The sequence below is a fragment of the Acomys russatus genome, chromosome 25 (genome assembly GCF_903995435.1).
Source record: "Acomys russatus chromosome 25, mAcoRus1.1, whole genome shotgun sequence".
Taxonomy (NCBI): Eukaryota; Metazoa; Chordata; class Mammalia; order Rodentia; family Muridae; genus Acomys; species Acomys russatus.
The window spans coordinates 14,726,811-14,749,304 of NC_067161.1; the positions used below are offsets into that span (position 1 = coordinate 14,726,811).

Genomic DNA, 22,494 nt, shown 5'->3' on the forward strand with positions numbered 1-22,494 from the left:
ACTCCACGGCTGATAGAACCCAAGTATACGAGTTGCTTTCCCAAATGACCCGACCCAGCAGAACGCTGGGCGGGTGCTTAGAAACAGCAGACGCATCAGGCAAAAAAAAAAAAAAAAAAAAAAAAAAGAAAGAAAGAAATAAAAGGCAGTCACCTCTAACAGTAAAACCGCCTCTAACCACAGATGGCATGATGTCATAACACAGCCCCTGAGACTGCACAGAAGTCAGAAGAAAGTCTAAGACTTGTATGAAGCCACAGAACACCCCAAACAGCTAGAACAAGGATGGAAACATCATACTCCGTAATAGAAAATTATACCACAAAGCCATAGTACTGAGAGCGTATGATACTAACATAAAAACCAACACCCAGGCCTGGGGGCAGAAGGCCAATCACACATGGTCAAGTCACCTTGACAAGGGCATCAAGAGGACACAACAGACGAAGACAGACGGTCCTCAGTAAACGGCGCCAGGAAACCTGTACTTTTACATGTAAAAGAATAAGATTGTATGCCTGTCATATTCCGCATGTAAAAACATCTCTATGTGGATTAAAGAAAAACAAATCATAAGACCTAAATGTGAAGCCAGAAAGCACAAGACTCCTGGAAGAAATCACTGGCTTGTAGCCTTGGCTTTCTTGGAACTCAATCTGCAGACCACGCTGGCCTTGAGCTCATAGAAATCCGCCTGCCTCTGCCTCCCAAGTCCTGGGATTAAAGGCGTGCGCTACTGCTGCCTGGTTGGATATGACTTATAGAATAACACACCCGAAGATCAGGCTACAAGAATAACAAATAAATAGCAATAAATAATCATATAATAAGCTAATAATAATTAATCATAAATAATAAATGCACGAGTAAGACTATAGTGAACACAGCGAAGGAAAGAATGAAAGTGCAAAGGTAACTGATAAACAGGGAGGAACATTTGCAAGCTTTCTATCTGACTAAACAGTTAATCCCCAAGGTTTAAAAAGCAGGCAAGCAGGCAGGTGGATGGCCACTTGAGACACTTTCTCAGAAATGAGCAACGTGGCCAAACATACAACAAAAAGATGTTTGGCACCAGTTAACTGTCAAGGAGAAGCAAACCGAAATACTCTGTGCTAGCACCTCACAGAGGTCTCTAGGATGGCTGCCACTGAATCCAAAAGGTGTCGGGGAGAGAGTGGACAATGCTTGCACACAGCTAGGTGAGGGAAATGTAGACTGGTGCAGCCATTATGGAAAAACAGGGGGCCAAAAATCGAACAACCACAGACTTAGAAATCTCTCTTCTAGGTGCGTACCCAAAAGAAATGTGACCCCAAAGAGCTACCTGCACCACCACCACCACCACCACCACCACGGTGGCACTAGTCACTCCAGCCACCAAGTGATGGAGGGATACAGAAAATGTAGCTCCTAGACATAACGGAATATTATTTAGCCTTGTGCCAGAATGGACCTGAAAGGAAGATGTGCTAAGTGAAACAAAGCGAAGCGTAGCCTGGAGAAGGGGAGGAGAACCTAAGACAGACAGAGGACTGGCCGTGGTTATGGAGCCTCGGTCGGGGTGGGAAATGGGAAGGTGTAGGTCAAAGAACACAAAGCAGAAAATGCAGCGAGCACCTGAGAAAGATCAAATAAACACACCAGGCCCGTAATAACAGCACACCGTGTACAGGGCTTTGCTACACAAGGCCATAGACATTCCTTGTCACAGCTATGGATGAGATATGATGAGGGCGACTTGCTTCCAAGAGTCACGTGAAGGAAACTGGGACCCCACACAGTGATGCTGCAAGGTGGTAGAACTTGTAAGAGCTGAGGATTTATGCCTCTTAAAACACTTGCCAGTGCTAAGTGAAATACCCAATTTCAGATTGGTTTGAGACAGGCTTTTGCTCTAAAGCCCATGCTGACCTCACACTTGGGGCAATCCTCCTGACTCAGTCTTCCAAGTGCTATGATCACAGGCCCCAGGTGTCTCCCAACTTGGTTCCTAGACCCCTTATTACTGACTCCACCCCAACTCTGAGCCCTGGTAGCATCCCCCCACCCCCACCCCTTGCCGGCTTGTGATGAGAGGAAGCGAGGTCCTGACTGAGCCTGTGTGTCACAAGCCCCCTCACTCGTGCCATCATATCTGCACGGCTAGGAAGGGACCCAGCTGTCCACTGTTGTGGGGTCGCTGCCATGTGACTCACAAGACACTGGTGTTCCACTTCCCAAATGAGTGTCTGTCAGCAGCGCGGGGAGGGAGACAGAGCAGAGATGAAAGATCAGAGTGCATATGTCATGCGGTTCTGGTGTCCTGAGAGGATGACCCAGAAGCGCCTGCCCACTCTGGTTGCTTCCCCAGCCCCACAATCCAGTCTACCGGTGAGAAAGGTCCGATGGGCTCAGGACGGGGACAGGCTGCATGGCCCCTGGAGAGCTCTTAAGACAGCCAAGGTCATGAATGCCAAGGCCTGTGCAATGCCCCAAGCCAGCAGGGACTGGAGTTGCCCCATGAATGCACGTGGGTAGCCCGCATGGGAGACTGAACACTGAAGGGACACTGGCCCCATGCCACTGTCACTTCCTGAGCTGGGATGATGCCATGTGGCCATGGGCGGCAGAGTGGGGACAGCGGGCAGCTCTTCCTTATCTGTAACTTCTCAAAATTCTTTTTTTTTTTTTTTTCCCCCGAGACAGGGTTTCTCTGTGTAGCCTTGGCTGTCCTGGACTCACTTTGTAGACCAGGCTGGTTTCAAACTCAGAACGATCCTCCTGTCTCTGCCTCCCGAGTGCTGGGATTAAAGGCGTGCGCCACCACGCCCGGCATTTCTCAAAAATCTAAAGTCACTTCAAAATTGAAAGTTCACTTGGTTTTTAAAAATGAGAAATGTCAGAACCGAAATCAAGTCCAAGGGGTCAGGGACAGGGGCTTGTCTGCACCCCAGCTCCTGGAACACCTGGCACACAGCAGGCCCCAGTGGCCAGTGGACACCTCTCCCGCGCCCCCTTCCACACACACCTGGCTGCTCCAGCCTCTGGAAGGCGCTCTTTGAGTCCACACAGGAAGTTCTGCACCTGTCTCTGCAGCTCCTTAGCAGAGGCTCAATGGTAACTTCCTGGCCAAAGATGCCCAAGGTGACAGGAAACAGTCACTCAGGCTTCACCATCATTGGCCTACCACTGCCCTGGCCCCCCGTATCCATGGCAACAAACCATAAACAGAACTAAGTAGATAACAACCAAACTAGGGGTTTTTGTGGGATGACCCCAAGAAAATAAAGTGATAATACATCCTCCGGAATCGGATGCAGTTGAGAAAGCCAGCTCTTACGTCACCAACACGTGCATAAATCTCAGCTGCGTCACCTGCCGTTGTGGTATCTTAGCCAAATGCCGGCCTTTCTCAAGCCAGCCAGGACGAAGTTCCTCCCTGACTGGGAACTGAGATCCATGGCAAGCCTCTGGGCCTAGTCCTAGATGCAAGCTGCCCACTTGGAGCACTTGGTGCCAGAGCAACACAGCCCCAGGGAAGCCTCAGGCTGGGTGTGGATGGTATTCACGGTGGAGGGGCACATCCTTCAGGAGAGAGCTGGCTAACCTTTGCTATGACCTACACACACACACACACACACACACACACACACACACACACACACACATACACACACACACGAGCATGCTCCCACTCAACACAGGACCAAGTACTGCCAGCCAGAGATTTGTTTGGCCTACCATGACGGTTAACAAAACTGGAGTCCATTGCTGATCATGTGTACACGATTTTAAGATTTTTGTCATCTCTTAAAAGATGAGGGAATCTGTGGAACACAGAGACACGTTGAAGCCAGCTTTGCACACGGGTACCACTCTCCAGCTAGCCACACCCAGCTCTTGGGTTATCTCCTTGTGACACTTCGTCTGGGGGTGGGGGGCACATCCGATATCACCTACAGCTGCTGCAATGGGTGGCCCAGATCCAATCTGTCCCAGTAGCTCCCCAATGTGTACCACTGGCCCTGCAGAGCCACGGCCCTCATTTCCCATGCACCAGACGCCCCACCATGGTGATCCACCAGTCCCAACAAGAATGCAGGGGTTAAATAGCTGCTGGGGCAGGGCCTCTCAAAATCCCTGCAACGAAGGAGCACCTCAATCTAAAAATGAACAGCATGCCCAGGGACACCCCCCCCCCCCCAGCTAGTGAACAGTGAGAAGAGAGAGGCAGTCATGAGCATGAGAGGCTCACCATGCAGGAAAGGCTGATCCGGGGGCTGCCCGGGGCAGCCGCTACTCGGCCATTCTCGGGGGCATCTGCAATGGAGAAGAGTATCCCGGCCCAAACTGTGTGTCACATTCCTGGAAGGTCTGGAGCCACCATATACCACGAGTGGACTCTGAGAGCCAGCAAAATACCAGAGGCAGGCCAAGCAACACCAGGCCTCCAAACGCTCTCTGGGGACGGTTTGGCTAACTCCTGCGCGCTAGCAGCATCTGGCATGAATGTGAGGGGAGACAAGGCCTCACCGGGGTTCATGAAAATCAGCAAGCTCAAGGTGTCTGGAAAGGCATGGCGCCTTTGCAGTGAGGCGCTGGGCTCTGGGACTGCGCTCTTGCCCATCACTCAACTCTGCAGCTGCATACCTGGCCAGCTCCTTCCCTGCTCTGGGCTCTGACTTTCAGCAGACGAAACAGTTACCAGAAAGAAAAGGGAACCTAGGCCTTCGGAGAAAATATTCTCCAGCCACGGATCTGACCAAGAGGTAATATCCAAAACATACAGGAAACCCTTCAACTCAGCAGCAAGAGCTCTGAGTAGACGTTACGGGGCAAGCCAGAGGCCCCAGATTGTGAAATGGTATGCCACGTGATTGATCGCCACGGCAACGCCACCAGGAGCTTCACCTCACATCTCCTGGCATGGTTCTATCCACAGACTAAAGGCCCTGAGGGCTGGTGAGGGCACAGAGACAGGTTGCTAAGATTAAAAAAACAGTATAACCGCTATCAGAATTAAAAACTGACCAGCCAAGCCAGAAACCCTCTTCCTTGGCATTTATCACTCCCCACAAATTTAAGTCAGAATGTCATGAAGAAGTGTGTGTTCTGCCCTGTTGTCATGAAGCGGTGTCTTCACACCCCTATGGTCATGAAGAGGTGTCTTCACACCCCTATGGTCATGAAGAGGTGTCTTCACACCCCTATGGTCATGAAGAGGTGTCTTCACATCCCTGTGGTCATGAAGAGGTGTCTTCACACCCCTGTGGTCATGAAGTGGTGTCTTCACACCCCTGTGGTCATGAAGAGGTGTGTGCACACCCCTATGGTCATGGAGAGGTGTGCGCACACCCTGTTGTCATGAAGCGGTGTCTTCACACCCCTATGGTCATGAAGCGGTGTCTGCACACCCTGTTGTCATGAAGAAGTGTCTGCACACCCCTGTTCCCTGAGGATTAAACACAACAGCCAAGCTATGGGAACCACCTCAATGTCCATCAAAAAAGATGTATGAGTACACAGTGGAATACTATACAGCATTCAAAAAGGAGACCAAGTGGAGAACTTCATAATTCAGCTAAGGACAAATATTATATGACTCCTCCCCTATAAACTCTCAAAACCAGGCACACTCAGAGAAGTGGAGTGGTGGTTGCCACGGACTAGGGAAGACGAAGGAGCTGTTCAACGGACAGCGTCTCGGTTCCGCTGAGATGAGTATCTTTTGTAGACCTGCAGCAGACCTGATGGCCACAGCTAACAATGCTGTACTGCGTGGAGTCAAGTCTCTCAGGAGGGCAAAAGACCTCGAGTCTTCTCCCTGCATTTCAATGCTCAATACCACCTGCCTATAAAGTGACAACGTGAGAGCTGGCTGGGGTCCTGGGACCTGTTCTGTACCCAGATGGCAGCCATGACTGCGTAAGCATGTCTTAAACTTCATTATACGTATACCAGAAAAAAAGTCAAAATGTTTTATTGTATGGTAATTAAAATACATAAATAAAGCAAAGATAACCATCTCTCTCTGGACTGCCGTGGTTGTCAGCGATGTGCTTAAACTGGCTCAGTGCTCAAGGACCATCGGCACCACTTCCTCTCCCCCAAAACCACCTGAGACCCAGCCTCAAACGGGGGCAAGACGGGAGGCCGCAGGGGATGCTGGGATTCCAGCAGACAGGGCTGCCAGGTGCGAGCAGCAGGGAGACCTGGGTTCAATCTTCATTCTCCAGGGCTAATGTTGGACTTCCTGGACCCCGCTGACCATGCATCTGTACATTAAGGTTCTTTGCGCATTTTTTAAATTGGGTTATGTGGTGTTCCAAATAAACATACTAAAACGCACAGACCTACACATAAGATAAGTGAGTTCACTTAATTATTAAATTTAGCCACTGTCTGGATGAAAGGAACACTGGGTCCATTTCAGACAGTCCTTGCTTTCTGTCCAGCTATGCTTCAGGAAGGTTCCTGGACAGGGAGATACTGACACCCGGATGTGCCTGGTCCCACGGGATCCCTGAAACACCAACTTTGAGACTCTGAATTTCTGGTGGTCGATCTCCACGGCTGTAAAACAGGATGCCTGCCGCAGGCTCTGTGGGTGAGGTGACTCTTGTAGAGATCCTCCTCGGTGACTCTGCTTCCTCCTGCTTTCCCCATGGGCCATGGATTTCCAGAACAGACACACAGGGTGCCAGAGGGCTGCCTATCCTGTACTTTTCTCACAAGCACAACCAATGTAATTAGGTTAATAGACCTAGGAGTCAGAGTTGACAACAGACGATTATGCTAATTACCCCTTCCTTAAAGGATCAATTAGGGCTGTGCTGCCCAAACTGTATTCTGAGAAATGGTGCCAGATACTCAACAACCAGGCTCCTTAGACCACACACGGCACAAACCTGGTTGAGCCAGCACCCTGGTTCCTCCCATGCAGGCCTTCGCAGAGGCTTTAGAATGGCAGTCAAGCGTTAGGGAGAGCACAGACTGCAAGAGCTGTGGGGTCCGGTCAGCGGCACGGAGGGAGGAAGGAGGACTCCGTAGAACCCAGCATGGCTCTAATCACCAAGGGTTGTCAAAGCAGAGTCAGAGTCCGGATGGGCGCCGCGGAGATCCTTTCACTTTGAAGAGTAAAGATGACAGAAAGGACAACTGGCACACACCTGCAAACCCACTTCTCGGGGAGCTGAGGCAGGAGGATCTCAAATTCCAGGCCAGTATGGGCAACTTAGGCCAAATAAAAAAGGGTGGCAGTGTAGCTCAGTGGAAGAACACCAGCCTAGCCCTGCATTTAATGTCCAGCAGAGGGTCTGCAGCGCCAGGCGTGCTCAGAGAGTCACTCTCTTTATTGGCCACTTTAGAAGCAGAAAATAGGTGACTTAAGGTCACACAGGAGGGCCAGAACTCTACTCTCCAGGGCTGCCCGCCAGGGCTCCACCAACCCCCTGCTCCCCTGAGGGCTCTAACCCTCTTGCCTGCGCCTCTTCCAACTTAGAGCAAGCCCTCTCAGCTCAGGGTTGGCATGAGCCACTGGAAGGCTGTAGTGCAGACCCACAGCTGGCTCTGTTCTGATTTCAAGCAATGCTCACGGGCAACCGGGTCCTGGCTCACTGATCTAGAGGTGCGGGGGGCAAGCCTCAGGCAAAGCAGCTTCCTCAGCAAAGTCAGGGATCCAAATGGCCTGACAGGAGAGACTTTCCAGGCGAGCACCTGAGCACAGCTATGGGCACCAAAACTTCCAGGTGTCAACAGTGCAGGGACTTCAGCAAAAATTAATTATGGAAGATTCTAGAATCAGGTGTTAGAGGGAGGAAGAGAGGAAAGGGGACAGAAAGGGAGGGACATGAGCGCACATACAGATGGCTTGAGCACCACTGGATTAGTGGGGAGGAAGGAGATGCATCCTTAGAGGAGGGTTGGCTTCTCTCTGAAGTTAGGGACCAGGAAAGAAAACACTTCTAGCCCACAGGGCAGAAGAGCCCTAGAAGGGACTGGCAGTGATGTGCCAGCGCTGGCACTCCTGCAATCGCCCTGTTTATGACCTCGGCCGGCTCACTGTGGTGGGGTGACTGGCAATGTCTCCAGGGCCTGCCTTTCCTGTGTGTGTGTGTGTGTGTGTGTGTGTGTGTGTGGTGTGTGTGTAGGGGAGGGTTGTACAATCAGTCATACCTGGTAGACTACAACGGCGCTGTGCAACAATGCCTCACACTACTACAAGCCCAATAAATCTGAGCCCCTGGCTTTTACATGCCATTCTACCTCTAGTCTGAATTTCTGTTATTTTTATAAAAGTGTTGTGAAGTATGCGTTCCCATTGGTCTCCAGTTCTTTCTGGAATGTGAAGGTAGAAATGAAGGCATTTTTTTTTTCTTTTTCTTTATCTTTCTTCTTTTTTTTTTTTTTTTAACCCCCAAGACAGGGTTTCTCTGTGTAGCCTTGGCTGTCCTGGGCTCACTTTGTAGACCAGGCTGGCCTTGAACTCACAGAGATCTGCCTGCCTCTGCCTCCCTGAGTGCTGGGTGTGTGTCACCACACCCAGGGAAATGGAAGCATTCTTGTCGCATCCTTAGTTGATAGTTAGCCCTAAGCCTGTCCTCAGTGGTGGATCGGCTCAGCCTACCACAGGGAGTAAGGGACTTCATTTTCTGCAGCGCCCACTGGGGAAGCCACGTCAGACACAGAGGAAACCAGACTTGATTCTCAGATCAGCGTCACTCATTTGGAGACTGAAAGTGGGGTGTGGAAAAGCCAGCTTCAGGAGGGCCACGCTGGGGGTGTGGCTCAGTGGTAGAACACTTGCTGAGCACATGCAAAGCCAAGGGTTGGGGGGTGGGGGGTGGGGGGGAGGGGGGTCTCTTCCCAGCACTGCAAACAAGACAAGAAAATAAAAAATCTAAGAAACCTTTGCTAGGTCCACTCAAGCACCCGAGGGGAGACCCTTGGAAGTTCGAGTAAGCAGCGATGGAAGACAAACCAGGTCACCATACGGAGCTGGCACCACAGGCAAATGGTCTGTGCTGTCACACAGGGTCACCTGTTCAGAGCCGGTCCCCACACTGAAACTCTCTCTATTCTTCCTCAACAGACCTGAACTTGCATTATGACTGGGCCCCACAAATCAGAATCGGATACCTGGACCGTGCATTTCAGGACATCTCTCTTGCCTTACATGCATCCCCCTAAGTGAAGCACCTTGCATTCCCATCCCTCTGGTTGGTTGGTGAGCACAGCCAGCCAGGGGAAGGGGAGCAGCATTCTTAGATCATGGGCTTTCAACCTGGGGACTGCCACTGTGGGAGAGGGGGCCATGCGTCTCTTTCCTGAAAGAGGGACTCAGGCTCCAGGGAAGGAGGGTTATCAAAGCCTCTGGAGTGGCAAGCAGCCAAGTGCCACCAGGCAGCCGGAACTGGGGACAACACCCACGGACCTAGGTCACAAAGCCAGTTCTGTAAGTTCAATGATCAGTATCAGTAAAACCGCTTAACGCTTAATGGGAGCAAAGCAAACACAGTAATCGGTTAAGGCCCAGGCCCCCTCCCCCACCGCATTCAGCCTCCTCCTTTAACTCTTAAAATTCACAAAGGGCCCAAAGGATGAAGAGGGCCTTGGGGTGCAGCTCAGTGGTAGAGAGCTTGCTTAGCATGCACGAGGCCCTGGATTCCCCTCCGGGCACCAAAGACAGGAAATAAGGGTGCAGAATTATCCGCCAGCAGCTGGCATATGCCATCACACTAGGCAAACTGGAGAGGTGTGTTGCGCCCCAGGGTGCCTCTGGCCGAGCATCCTTCTAGGTGCTGCAGACACAGCCACTTGTGAACTGGATACAAATCCTGCCCTTAGGAGATGAGACACTGATGAAAGGGAAGAGAACGTGTGTAATAATTGCTAATTGCTGAGTGGTAGGAGAGAGCAGGTACTTCAAATGACACGATAATGGCGCAGCAGCCAGAGGCCGGTGCTTGCTGTGTCCCCCACACCACCCGGTGTCACATGCGTCACATGCGGATGCTGATCATGCCCATTTCACAGGCAGGAAAACACGCTCACGTTAAGAAGTCGTGGTCTCCCTTGGTCTTGAACTGATGGGGAGGGCAGGCTGTCCTAATCACTGCATGCCTCTCCATGCTCCCCACTATTAAGAGATCTGACAGGGTGGCGGGCCTCCAAGGTTCCACTTGTGCCCCAGAGCTACGGCTTCAATGCTAACAGAACAAACTCCAATTCCGGCTTTCGCTGTACACACATGCAAAGTGCTTTTACCAGAGGGGTCTCCCTCCCCTCAGCTTAAAAGGAAGATTCACCCACTCTCTTAAGTGACAAAGGGATGGATGTCCAGCTTGCTTGTATAGTAGATTCTCCTGGGACCCAGTCATGGGAGACACACACACACACACACACACACACACACACACACACACACACACACCTCTGTGGAAATGCTACAAGGGATGTGCCTTGTGCCACTCATCTCCTGATGATAGAACAAATGGCAGATAGCTAAACACTGGATACAACACTGAGCAAACTGATGAGCAGCCCCGCAAGTGGGACAGGTCTGGAGAGCGGCGGAACCTTCCTTCACAGTCAGTTCTGGAGCAACTGTTGTGTCAAGATCTGAGAAAGGGCACATTTGCTGGGCACACAGCTCACTTGGCAGGAGGAGATCCTACAGCAGGGAAGCCATTCCTGCTGTTCTCCAGGGAGCCCAAGCACACAAGGAGGGACTAAACCCACACTGTCAGGGACTCCTGGCACCTGGGCACTCAGGACCTGAGGCACATCCAGAAAGCCCCAGGGCAGTAGCAGCTCAGAGCTGGGCTCAGTTTTTTAAATATCAATGTTTTAAACCGCCTGGTGACAAGCAGACCCTTCCAAGGCTTAAAGCAAGAGCTTGCTGGCTCCAGTTGTTTTCCTTATTTATTTTTTCACCTTGCCTACTGCCCTCCCCCCCCCCACCCTGTCACCAGCCCCAAAACTTCCAACTGGAACCCAGATCTGGCCTGCCCTTCCAGCTTGCAGGTGGGGAGAGAGAGTTGACGGAAATTAAGTGATCATGATGAGTCCTTCAATAAACTCAAAGTCCCTTGAATGTGCGGAACCATGTGGGGACAGAGGAGGAACGGAGCCCTTTATAGTCAGCCCTGGGAGGTTTGGGAGACCTGGATGTGCCCACTGCTGTTCTTTCTGCATGGACACACTGTGGTATTGGGAATGCTCCTGAACTCTGCCACGGAGCTCTGTGGGTTCAAAGCCACCCTGTGTCTGTATGCTTCTAAGGCCAGGTATGCACCCCAGGGCTGCCTCAAGGGAGCAGGAAGCTGTTCTGCCAGATGGTACTAGCATCCAGGATGAGCTAACAGCCACTTTAGCTGGTCAAGAGGTCTGAGGCCAAGGTCATCTCTAGGCCTAGACCCCAGGTTGCCCACGTGCCATAGCATGTCGGCAAGCTTGGGCATTTTTCAGGTTGACTGTCACTCTTATCTGCCTTCATGCATACAAGTACGAGGGGAGGACCCATTTTCTGGCTGTGAAGAACACTCAGAGAGCCCCCTCATTCATGGATGCCCTACATCTGAGTTTCAGGCTGTGGAGACTGGGCTAGGGGTGCCTCACACTTCCTGTCCTTCCAGGTGGGGACCTTATTTTTAGTACCAATTTGCAAGAGTTGAAACCAATATTTTGAGCGCGCCAAGACACCTGCTGGGGTCAGCCAGCTGAGCAGTGAGGGGGCTGCACCCCAAGCCTTTGTTTCTAAGAACTAAAACATGCAAGCAGCTGGGCGGAGGGGGCACAGCCAGGATTCTAATCCTTTTGCTCCAAAGCATCCCGCCAGCCCAGGATATCTTGGAATTTCTTATCTCAAGGGAATGCCTGGTGAGGAGGCCCTTCCCAGGCAGGCTTCCAGAAGGAGGCAGAGGATCCTACAAAGACCCCACTGTAGGGCCTGCAGAAAGCCTGGCCCCTCTGCAGAGCCCCCGGGGATCCCAGCTTCCTCCTCCTCCTGTACTGTCCCCATACCCACAGCACAGAGCCAGGGCTGCGAGGGGGGGAGGCGGGACAGGCACCCCGTATCTGATAGGCAAAGAATTATCGGGCTCTGAAGAACTAAGATTCTCAAGCTGCTGCCGGACTTGGCTGGGGCTGCAGCCCTGAGATCCCACCAGGCAAAGCCAGGCGCCCAGCCGCACCTGTCAGCCGGGGTAGGGTCCATTAGGGAGGGCTGGAGATTGAGTTCGAGGATGATGGCTCCTTTTATTTGGGAGTTGGGAGGAAATTTGGTTTCCAGATTGGGGGCGGGGCGGGGGGAGGGGGATGAATGCAAGGTGTCAGGGACAAGCTGGGGACCCCCCCCGCGCTGCGGAAAGGGAGTGCGTGGGCTTGCCCGGGTTGCACGAGGGGCTGGGGGTAGGGCTCCGAACCCCAGTAAAGGCCGCAGTCCCCACCCCCCCAGGGCCTGCCGAGGCGTGCACCGTACACCGGGGTCGCATTTGCACGCAATGGAGGGGTCGTCGCCGGTTGCAGAGAGGGCCTCGGGCCCGGGGCCTCACTCACCTCCTGAAGTCAAAGGGCATCGTGCCGCCGAGCGGGTGGGAGCGTTGCAGGCCAGGCGGGCCGCAGCGCCGCGTGGGTCCGAGCCCGCTGCCAACGCCTCCTTGGCCGCCCCGCCCCCGCCAGCCGGCCCGACACTCGCCACTCGCCTCCCGCCGCCGGGAAGTGACGCTCCGCGCAGCCCATTGGGCGCCGCCGCCTCCCCCGGCCGCCTCTTCCGCCGCCCGGTTAAAGGGGCCCGAAGGCTAGCGGGATGGGGCGGCCAGGGAGGAGGATGCTACCCAAACCTAGGTCCCCAGGACTCATCCTTTGGTTCCTTTTGGCCTCTGATCTTCTTTCCCAGCTTCTGTGGGGCCTCAGGGCAACTCCTTCTGCTCCTAGCAGTGGGTAGCAAAGACCATGCATTGTGAAGTCAGCGAGAATGCTGCAAAGTTGGGCTCTGGGTGAAAGTTAAAACTGAGGTGTGTGCCAGGGATCACCCCAGGCGGGTGTGGGAGTCCCTGGGACGGGGGTCCTGCAATAGATGGGTAAAGATTCGGCGGTGACAAACAGAAAGCAAACACAGAGGCAGTTTGAATTCTGAGTGTATTTTTGCAGCTCTCAAACAAGGATTTTTATAAAGAATGAAACAAGTATTACAACTCTTAAAGCATGTGTTTAGTGAAGCGATCCTGAATGGACCATAGAGGATGTGTGCGGAGAAGCAATCATAGATAGAACAAAGGACATCATTAGTATTTGACGTAAAGGAAGTTACAAAATTATCCAAGAGTAGGTTAAAAATTCTTAATGGTCAGTAATATCTACCCTATATTACTGTGAATCTTCAAAGTGTGATTTTAAACTATTTTAAGTCTTTTTAAGGTTCCCTTAACCATATACCAAAGCCCACTTTCGATTACACACACATGGCCATGTGAAACTTTACTGTTGAGAAAACTTTCAATCGTAACTCTATTTTGTAAACAATTCATAAAGTAAAGCAATGGTTCTCATGGATATAAGATCAGACCTAATGACTCCATCTCAAAGGATGGTCTCTTAATCAATTTCTCAGCCTAGGCTATCAGAAACATCTTGTGAGTAGGAAGAGGAACAGAATTAATGAATTGAGAATTACAGCTCAATATATTTTTCTCCGGCCAAGAGTTCCACAACCGGTTCCAGGGGACCTCCTTCCTTTGAAGTTAATGCCTCAGTTTGTGGAACTTGTCACACAGAATCTACTGGAGGTGGTGTGGCAGGTGTGGGCAATGCAGCCCGGGATTGAGACAGTCCACCCTTACCCACCCATCCATCCTTTGCCCGCCATCCTAGGACCCGCCATCTAGCTCCTGGGATCCGCCAACACTCCTTTCCCCATCTGCATATCTGCTAACCCCTGCTCTTCCTAGGTCAAAGGCAACCATTGGGACCCTGGTTTAACAAACAACCTGGCGTCCAGCGAGAGCTCCTCACTTGTTGGGGTTGGGCTTAGCGATCTGCTTTTATCCTCTTTCCTTTGGGGTTGGCGCCAACCAATATTCGTTGAGTATCTTCCCACCCAAAGTCAGTGCGGGGTTTTCCAGAGGCTCTGGGTTTGCACCGTTAGAAATGGCAAAGCTGACTGCCCTTGAGCCTCAGTGCTCAGAAACAGAGAAGTACAGAGCATAGCTCCCTCAGCTTGCTGGGCCAGAGGAGGAAGAGGAGGAGGAGAAGGAGGAGGAGGAGGAGGAGCAGGAGGCTGAACTCCAAACCTGTTCTGATTGGCTGATCTTAGCTGTCAACTTGACATACCTGGGAAGAGGGAACCTCAGTTGAAGAGTTGCTTTCATCACATTGGCTGTGAGGATGTCTGTATGTTTTCTTGGTTCCTAATGGATATAGTGAGGCCCGGGCCTCTATGGGTAGTACCATTCCGAGGAGGGTAAGCCTGGGATCATTGGAAAGCTAGCTGAACTGAGCAGGGGAGGCTGTCGGCAGCCTTCTACCCTCCACGGGTTGCTGCCTCGGTGTCTGCTGCATGATTCCTGCCTTGTATACCTGTCCAGACTTCTCTCAGTGAAGGACTGTGATAAGAACCTGTGAGCCAAATACACCCTTTGCTCCCCAAGTTGCTTTGGTCAGGGTTTATCACAGCGAAGAACAAGCAAGCTAGAACACCTAGTTAGAGAAAAATCTGACCTCTGACCTTCCCTGAGCTGTGCTGCTGATGCCTTCTTCAAAGTTGTGGTGACTTAAAACAACAACAACTCAAGGATGAAATTGGGGCCCAAGTTAAAAAAGCTGGACCTGTGGCGGGCAGTTTCCTGATGTAAAAACAGCTGGAAATAGCGACTTGGTCTCCTGAAGGATTGAAAGGGGCCACCAAATCCAAGGTCTGGAGTGCATGAACCATCGTCCCACCAGTTTCTTCTCCCTCTGACAAGCCACATTTCCCTTGCAGTCGCTCCTTGATTCAACAAAGCACCCCATGCTCTTATGGGAAACGAGAAATGTTTAGGCTGTCCTGAAGCCAGGGAGCCGCAGAAAAAAATCAAGAGGCCTTCAGGTGACCCCAAGATAGAGGTTGTGTGGTTTGGGCATTTGATCTCACATCTTCCCTTTTCAGAATGCTGGTCCAGAGATTAGCTGCATCTCAGGGACCATCCTTATCCTTAGCCCAGACCTCCTAAAACATCTCAGGTGTGCTCTTTAGCATGACCAAGGGCAACAAATGCCCAGCAGTATAAATGAAGATTGACTGGTGTTATTTTTCACACACAGAGAGAAAGCTCCCAAACTTTAGATGGCCACATAGAAACTTGTACTTCACAGCTTCCCTTGCAGCTAAGTGTGTCTATGTGACTGGTATTGAAATGTAGGGAGAAGGTGGCTTTAAGAATAGTTGATGTAAAGCCGGGCGTGGTGGCGCACGCCTTTAATCCCAGCACTTGGGAGGCAGAGGCAGGTGGATCAATGTGAGTTCGAGGCCAGCCTGGCCTACAAAGCGAGTCCAGGACAGCCAAGGCTACACAGAGAAACCCTGTCTTGAAAAACAAAACAAGCAAACAAACAAAGAATAGTTGATGTAGCCAGGTGGTGGTGGTGCTGCACACCTTTAATCCCAGCACTCGGGAGGCAGAGGCAAGTGGATTGCTGTGAGTTCGAAGCCAGCCTGGTCTACAAAGTGAGTCCAGGATAGCCAAGGCTACCCAGAGAAACCCTGTCTTGAAAAACCAACCAAACAAAAAAGAATAGTTGATGTTTGCTTTTTGCCCTCTGTGTCCCTATATCCAGCTGGCTGCTTAGAATGTGGATGCCACTATCTTTGACCATGAAATAGAAACCATACAAAACAAAACAGTAAAATAGAAAGAGCCCGGGTCTTGTCACTTAATTATTCCATGGTTTTATACAAGACAGAAATAAGTGTCCATTTTATTAGAACTGCTATCATTTTGGATCTTGTACACTTACACTGGAACTCAATGGTAGCACTTGTGTCTGGCTTAATCACTTAACTGTGCAAACACTGCACAGAGAATAGGCCAGTCCACTATTACCCAAAGTCCTGTGGTTTTCCTTGGGAGATCTTGACACAATTCATGACTGGATTAACTGGCTAGTACCTGCACCCCCAACTCGAGTGGACGCTTCCTTGGAGGAGCTTGGATGGCTACCATCCTGTCCCACCACCCACCTGAAGTCTCCATGTGTGTAGAGAGGCACATTTCTAAGGCAGAATAGTTGCAGATCTTCCAGAGAGCATGACCATGTCACCAAGAAACGCTGTGGGGACTGTTGAGGTCTGGAAGCAAAGTAGGCTGCCAACCCCATGTGTCAATCACCCCAGGGTGGGAGGGACAGTTCGAGATGGAGCAAAGCAAATCAGATCGTGTGCCACCATATGCGGGAATGCTCTGGACTGCTTTGAACATGGCAGCAACTAGTAACAGTTGCGTTTGGGAACTGTTGATCTATTGACCCTGTGGTGGTCAGCCCACACAGTAATAGGTCTGACCCATGCAACTCAACAGGATATTGCAGAAGGTGTGACTCTTGAGGCTAGGTTCCAAGAGGCATCTTGACTTTGTTAAGTCTCTTTTGAATCACTTTTTGTGGGAGGAAGTCCCAGTACCAGGCCCTAAGGATGCTCAGGCATCATTCTTTTAGAGGGATCCGCACAGCTGACCTGAGGCCTCCTGCCACAGCCAGGTCAGGAAGCCTCCAGGAAGCCTACCCAGACCAGAGCTACGCAAGCCTCAAAGCTGCAGCCTGGCCTGCATTTCAGCTCCTGCTCTAGGGGGACCCTAGGCCAGACTTCCCCAGGTAAACTGCTCCTAAATCTTAACTCCTAATAACAAGTATGTAAGCCACTGAATTGTGGGTAATCGGTTACCTTGCAATCAAAGAACACACGCAGGCATTTTCTTTCCTCCATCTCACCATCAGCCAGTGCAGGAAACCACTTTTGGAGTCAGAGAAGTCTAGCTGGTTGACCTGGAGGCATTGCTTAAGAGTCCAGGCCTGAAACTAGGCGTGATGAATCCTTACACCCCTGGCAGATGGCCCGAGGCTGCCCTAGTGACATGACTCCAGGTGCTGGGATTCTGGGTCACCCTCCCCTCCGCCCCCAGAGCATGGGCTGGATTTACTAACTTGTGCTAAATGAACAGAATGTCACATACTGATGTCAGGTCTGGGATGATGTTACAAAAGATAGTAACCTCCATCTCAGACAGTAACTCACTGTCTCCAGGGTCAGGTGCTCAGAGAAGGGAGAGGCCCTGTTGAGGCTGCCCTCCAGGAATACTGTGTGATAGCTTGCAACCGAATCAACAACATCCATGTGCATGGGATTGGACGGGGATTGAGCAGCCCTGCGGGGTAACCTCTGACACGCCCTGATCAGAGGCAACGCAGTGGATTCCTGCCGGATTACCACACAACTGAAAGCAAAAAGAATTAAGCCCCAAACTTGGCTTGCTTCATGATACAACAACAGGTGGTTCTACGAGCCACCTGTGAGAATGAAGTAGCGTAGGTGATGCCTGGCATGCAGTAGGTGCTCATTAAATGCTTGCTGAATAGCTCGATGCATACAAAAGAATGTCCTTAAGGGAAAAGCTTCCTTGGCCTCACATGCTCACTCTCTTCTACCCATTCCTGCCAGGAACACCACTGCTCGTTATTTTAGGCAGAGAATACCTGGGCTGGGTTTGTTTTCTGTAAGGTGAGGCTGGTTCGAGTTCCACAGGAGTGGCTGCCTCAGCCTGGATGAAGAGAGATTAAAATACAATAACCCTTTGTCAAACTCAGCAAGGATTTTTAAAGGAACTTAGATCTCAGAAAATAGGTCTCTGAAAAGGTGGCTATTTCTTGCTCACTGAGGTCCTCTGACCAGCCAGAAGGCGCTTGTTCATTCCTCATGCGGCTACTCACTGGCGCCTCTTTATGGAGTATGTTCTGCATCCAAGAAATCAGGGAGGAGGTTGGCAAAAGTGTGGGGCAATAACCATGGGCAGGGTACCAGGGTCAGGTGCAATTTTGTGTGCTAAGTACAGAGGGACGCTCCGAGGATTGGGAGTCTCGGGGTAGGAGGTCCTTAACTCTAAGCCATAGGGGTGAGGCTGTTTGAACTCTTTTCAACTGAACATGATCAAAATCATCTGAAAGTAAGGTGAACTGTCCATGTCAAGAGAGAAGAAGGAAAGGGGATTGGCGGGGGGAGGTGGGGAGAAGAGAGAGGAGAGGAGTAGGGAAGAGGAGAAGAGGCGCTTGTGGGCCTGGGTGCACAGCCTCATCCTATGTGGAGTAGAGTTGCTCCTTCAGGCATCGTCCAGGTTGAGTTGCTGGAGAAGATGTAGAGGATCCTGGAAGGTTAAAACATCTGATGTCCTGGACAGGAAGTTACGGGAAGGCTTCCAGGAAGAGGAGGAATCTGAGCCAAGACAGGAAGATCAAGAAGAAATTAGTCATGGGGAGACACAATGATGTGTAATAAATCATCCCAAACTTAGGACTTTAAAACACCACATATGGTTCAGTGCAGATGTCTGGGTCCCCAGTATGGACCTCTATAGAACATTGCTCAAGACACGGTGAGGGCTAAGGGACATTGATTTTTCTAATAAAGCAGTTTTTGTTTTATGAGTTGAATCTTAACTATCCCCACAGGCTCCCTAGTTGAAACCTTGTCCCCCAGGCTTTTGGTTCTGTTTTGAAAGCTGGAGGGACTTTAGCAGATGGGGCTGGCTGGTAAAAGTAGCCATTAGAGGCCTTTGAAGGCAGCTCCTACTACTGGGGCTGACTCCAAGCTCTCTGCCTGCTGCTCTGATTGCACAGGCAGAGCTCTTCCTGCTATTGTCCTTCCTCACCACGATGGATGACCTTTCACCCTCTGAAACCAGGAACCAAAGCAAACCCTTCCTTGTGGGACATGTGGACTGTTAATACCAAGAGAAAACTGGCATGGAACTGGCAAGGTGGAGCATGTTCAAACCCCCGAAATCTCACATGGGATTTTAAAAAAATCTCACCTTGAGCCAGCAGGAGTGGGACGGCCCCCTCCCAGTTTCCGTGCCTGCCCCCAAGCACATTGCATGGTGACCCTCAACTTTGCAGTTCTCCTGGGATTCTTCCCCCAGAGCATCACCAGCATTCCAGCCCCAATCAACGGAAGGTGTTCACCCCAAACCGCTCCCCAGTGCCCAAGGTCCATCTAACGCTTGTGTGCCCTGGAATAAAGGGGTGTGCGCACATAAACTCACACACACACACACACACACACACACACACACACACACACACACTTGCGGGCTCATGCAGGAGCTTGGGCTGTTTAACCAATAAAGGCGCATGAGCTATTACACCGGATGTTGTCTGAGACTTGCTGATGTATCCTCGGAGACCCCCAGCTAGGCTGGAATCTTGCAGAGTCCACCTGTTCCAGGCTCAGTGCCCAGTGGCCCCCAGGAGGCAAGGAATTAGTTTCCAGGTGAACCACACTTCCTCCTTTAAGTTGCTTTGTTCACATAGATGGCTGATGACAGCAACAACCAGCGGCAATCTATGTGCTGGGTGAGGAGTTGGAGAACGGCAGGTGGGCTGACATCACTACAGAGCTGACTGGGTGGGAGCTAAACAGTAGGGGCTGTGTTAAATTTAAAACAAAAAACCAAAACAAACAAAAAAGACCCACAACTTTTTTTCATAGGCAATTAGGGGCCTGGAAGCATTTTATGTTGGGATGGGTTCAGGCCTGAGGTGAGGTTTTTTTGTTGTTGTTGTCTTGTTTTGTTTTTTGTTCCTGCTGTTGTTTTTGTTTTTGGGGGGTTTTTGTTTTGTTTTGTCTTTCCCAGACACTTGGGGCAAAAAAAAAACAAAAAACAAAAAAACCCACCTCACTCAAATTTAGCACTTGAGATTCCTTCAGGGCCAGAGCCAGGTTAGAAGGAGATTCAGCCGGGCCATCAAAGCAAGCACATCTGTTCTGTTTGCTTAGGTCTTCAAGGTTAGAGACCGGTGTGAGTGGAGCACGCCTTTAATCCCAGCACTCAGGAGGCAGAGGCAGGTGGATCTCTGTCAGTTCGAGGCCGACTTGGTCTACAAAGCAAGTCCAAGACAGCCAGGGCTACACAGAAAAACCCTGTCTGGAAAAGCAAAAAGTAACAAAATGAGTCCTTCTAGCATACACAGCTGCTAACCGATATAAGCCGCCACTGTCACCTCTCACCCGAATCAAAGGTCAATAGCAGGATTCCTGCCCTTGTTATGGCCGAAGACCTCCTATTGCTGAGCTTGCAAAAACCAGAACCAAGTTCCGCGTAAATCAGGCCCACTCTTCATCTACCTGCATAACTCCGAAGCTCCGTGTCTCACTCCGCGAGCAACTAGTCTGCCTTCTTTCCCATCTGATCTTCCCATTCCTTTTCTGCTTGCTTTGTTCTGGCTGCAGTGAATTTTTTGGCAGGCCTTAAACACAGGGGACATACCCCTGCCTCAGAGCCTTTTTGCACTGCTGCTCTTCTCTAGAACCCTTCATGTCCAGAGCTTTAAAAAAAAAAAAAAAAAAAAAAAAGACAGAATGGGGTCTGGAGTGCTGGCTCCATGGCTAAAAAGAACCTACTATCCTTTCAAAGGACCAGAGTTCAATTCCGAGTAACCATACCAGATAGCTCACAACCACCTGTAACTTCAGATCCAGGGGACCCAATGTCTCTGGCACACATTTGTACATACCCACACTCACACCTACACCTACCCACACACAAATATATAATCTTTTAGATATATATACGCATATAAAATATATGCATTAAAAAATATATATGCTTTTTTTTTTTTTTTGTGACAGGGTTTCTCTTGTAGTCCTGGCTGTCCTGGATTCACTTTTGTAGACTAGGCTGGCCTTGAACTCACAGAGATCGGCCTGCCTCTGCCTCCAAATGCTGGGATCAAAGGCGTGCATCACCGCGCCTGGCTTAAAAACTAATTAAAAAACAAAAACAAAAAAAAGAATTAAAACAAAACAAAACATAGTATGTAAGTACATGAGCCAGCGGAGTAGTAACTTCTCAAGTGGCTATATGCGTGAATGTGTTACACAGCTCTGTGCTGACAGCTCTGCAGGTGTGCCTCCAGGAGTGTCACCTCAAACTCAGGAAGAGTGTCACACTTCCATGTTGACTCCGCTGTCCCTGCAAGAGTGTGTCAGTTTCACCAGCATCTTCATGGATCTCTGCCTTTCACGCCATCTGCCATCTTCAGAAGGTTATGATGTTATAACTACTTAATTCTGGGCATGGGGAGGTGATGTTATAAGCAGGGACAGGGGACCCAGAAGAGGCAGACAGCTTGGAAATGGAATGGGAGGTTCTGATAGTCAGCTTCCCACTGTGATAGCAAACACCCAAGATGATAAATTTATAAAGGAAAGCACTGATTTGGGGGGGGGGGTCACAGTTTTGGAGATTCCAGGATGTCGGGATTAGCTGGTCTTGTTTGTTTCATGCCAGCAACAAGATAGCTCATGGTGCAGAGGCCTGGGATGTACCAAGAGTTCTTACCTCATGTCAGGGAGAGGGCAGGGACCAGTTATCCCTTTCAACAGCACACTCATGATGACCAAAAGGTCTTCTTCCACTAGGTCCCACCTACAGAATACAAGCCTTCAACCCACAGGCCTTTGGGAGGCATTCAAAATGTAAACCATGGCAGAGGGTTAGACATGAAGTCATGGGTTTTAATATATATGCAGATAGATGAGTGAATGGGTGGATGAGGGATGATAAAACAGACAGATGTATACGTGTGCCTAGATACGTACAACAGCTCTCTCGCTCTGTCACCTCACTAGGAAGGGCTTGAAGAAACAACACACTGTCGAAATCCAGGCAGCAGACCAGGCAGCACACACAGGGCTCCTAGTGTGGGGAAAGTACCAGATGAGCTTGGAGCCTTTACATGTCAGAAGGAAAGACATGTTCAAGGGATGCTGAGGGCATGTCAAAAGGACACGAGTCAGAAGTAAGCACTCCCAATAGTTAGATCCGAGGCAGTCTCAGCATTACAGCCAATAATGACTGTGGCGGACAACAACACATGGGAGAAAATAAAGATCTGCAAGTAAAGGCACAGGTGAACAAATGGAAAAGAAAAAAGCGTTCTTCCTCACAGTGGGGTATCCAAAGAGAACTGGAAGGAAAGGATAAAATGGCACACGCCTGCAATCCCAGCACTTGGGAGGCAGAGGCAAGCAGAATGGCTGTGAGTTCGAGACCAGCCTGGTCTACAAAGCGAGTCCAGGACAGCCAAGAATAGAGAGAGAAATCCTTTTGGGCAGGGAGGGGGCGGGGGGATTACTACTCCACTTGTCACAGGTAAGTGATCATGTGACAGTCCAGGACAAAGGTAGTGCTGAGGGCAGTCTGCACATTTGCTCCAAAAGGGGTACTCCTCCTCCTCCTCCTCGTCCTCCTCGTCCTCTTCCTCCTC

At 50.6% G+C, this 22,494-nt stretch overlaps 1 protein-coding gene across 1 annotated transcript in view; it reads right to left on the reverse strand.

The window, feature by feature from the left end:
* Ergic1 (endoplasmic reticulum-golgi intermediate compartment 1) overlaps positions 1–12,654 on the reverse strand; it is a 97,006-nt gene extending 84,352 nt beyond the window's left edge. The window contains exon 1 of the mRNA XM_051167390.1: positions 12,541–12,654. Coding sequence (XP_051023347.1) covers positions 12,541–12,560 — 20 coding nt within the window. The 5' untranslated portion in view covers positions 12,561–12,654. The remainder of the gene's footprint in view (positions 1–12,540) is intronic.
* Positions 12,655–22,494: the final 9,840 nt, after the last annotated feature.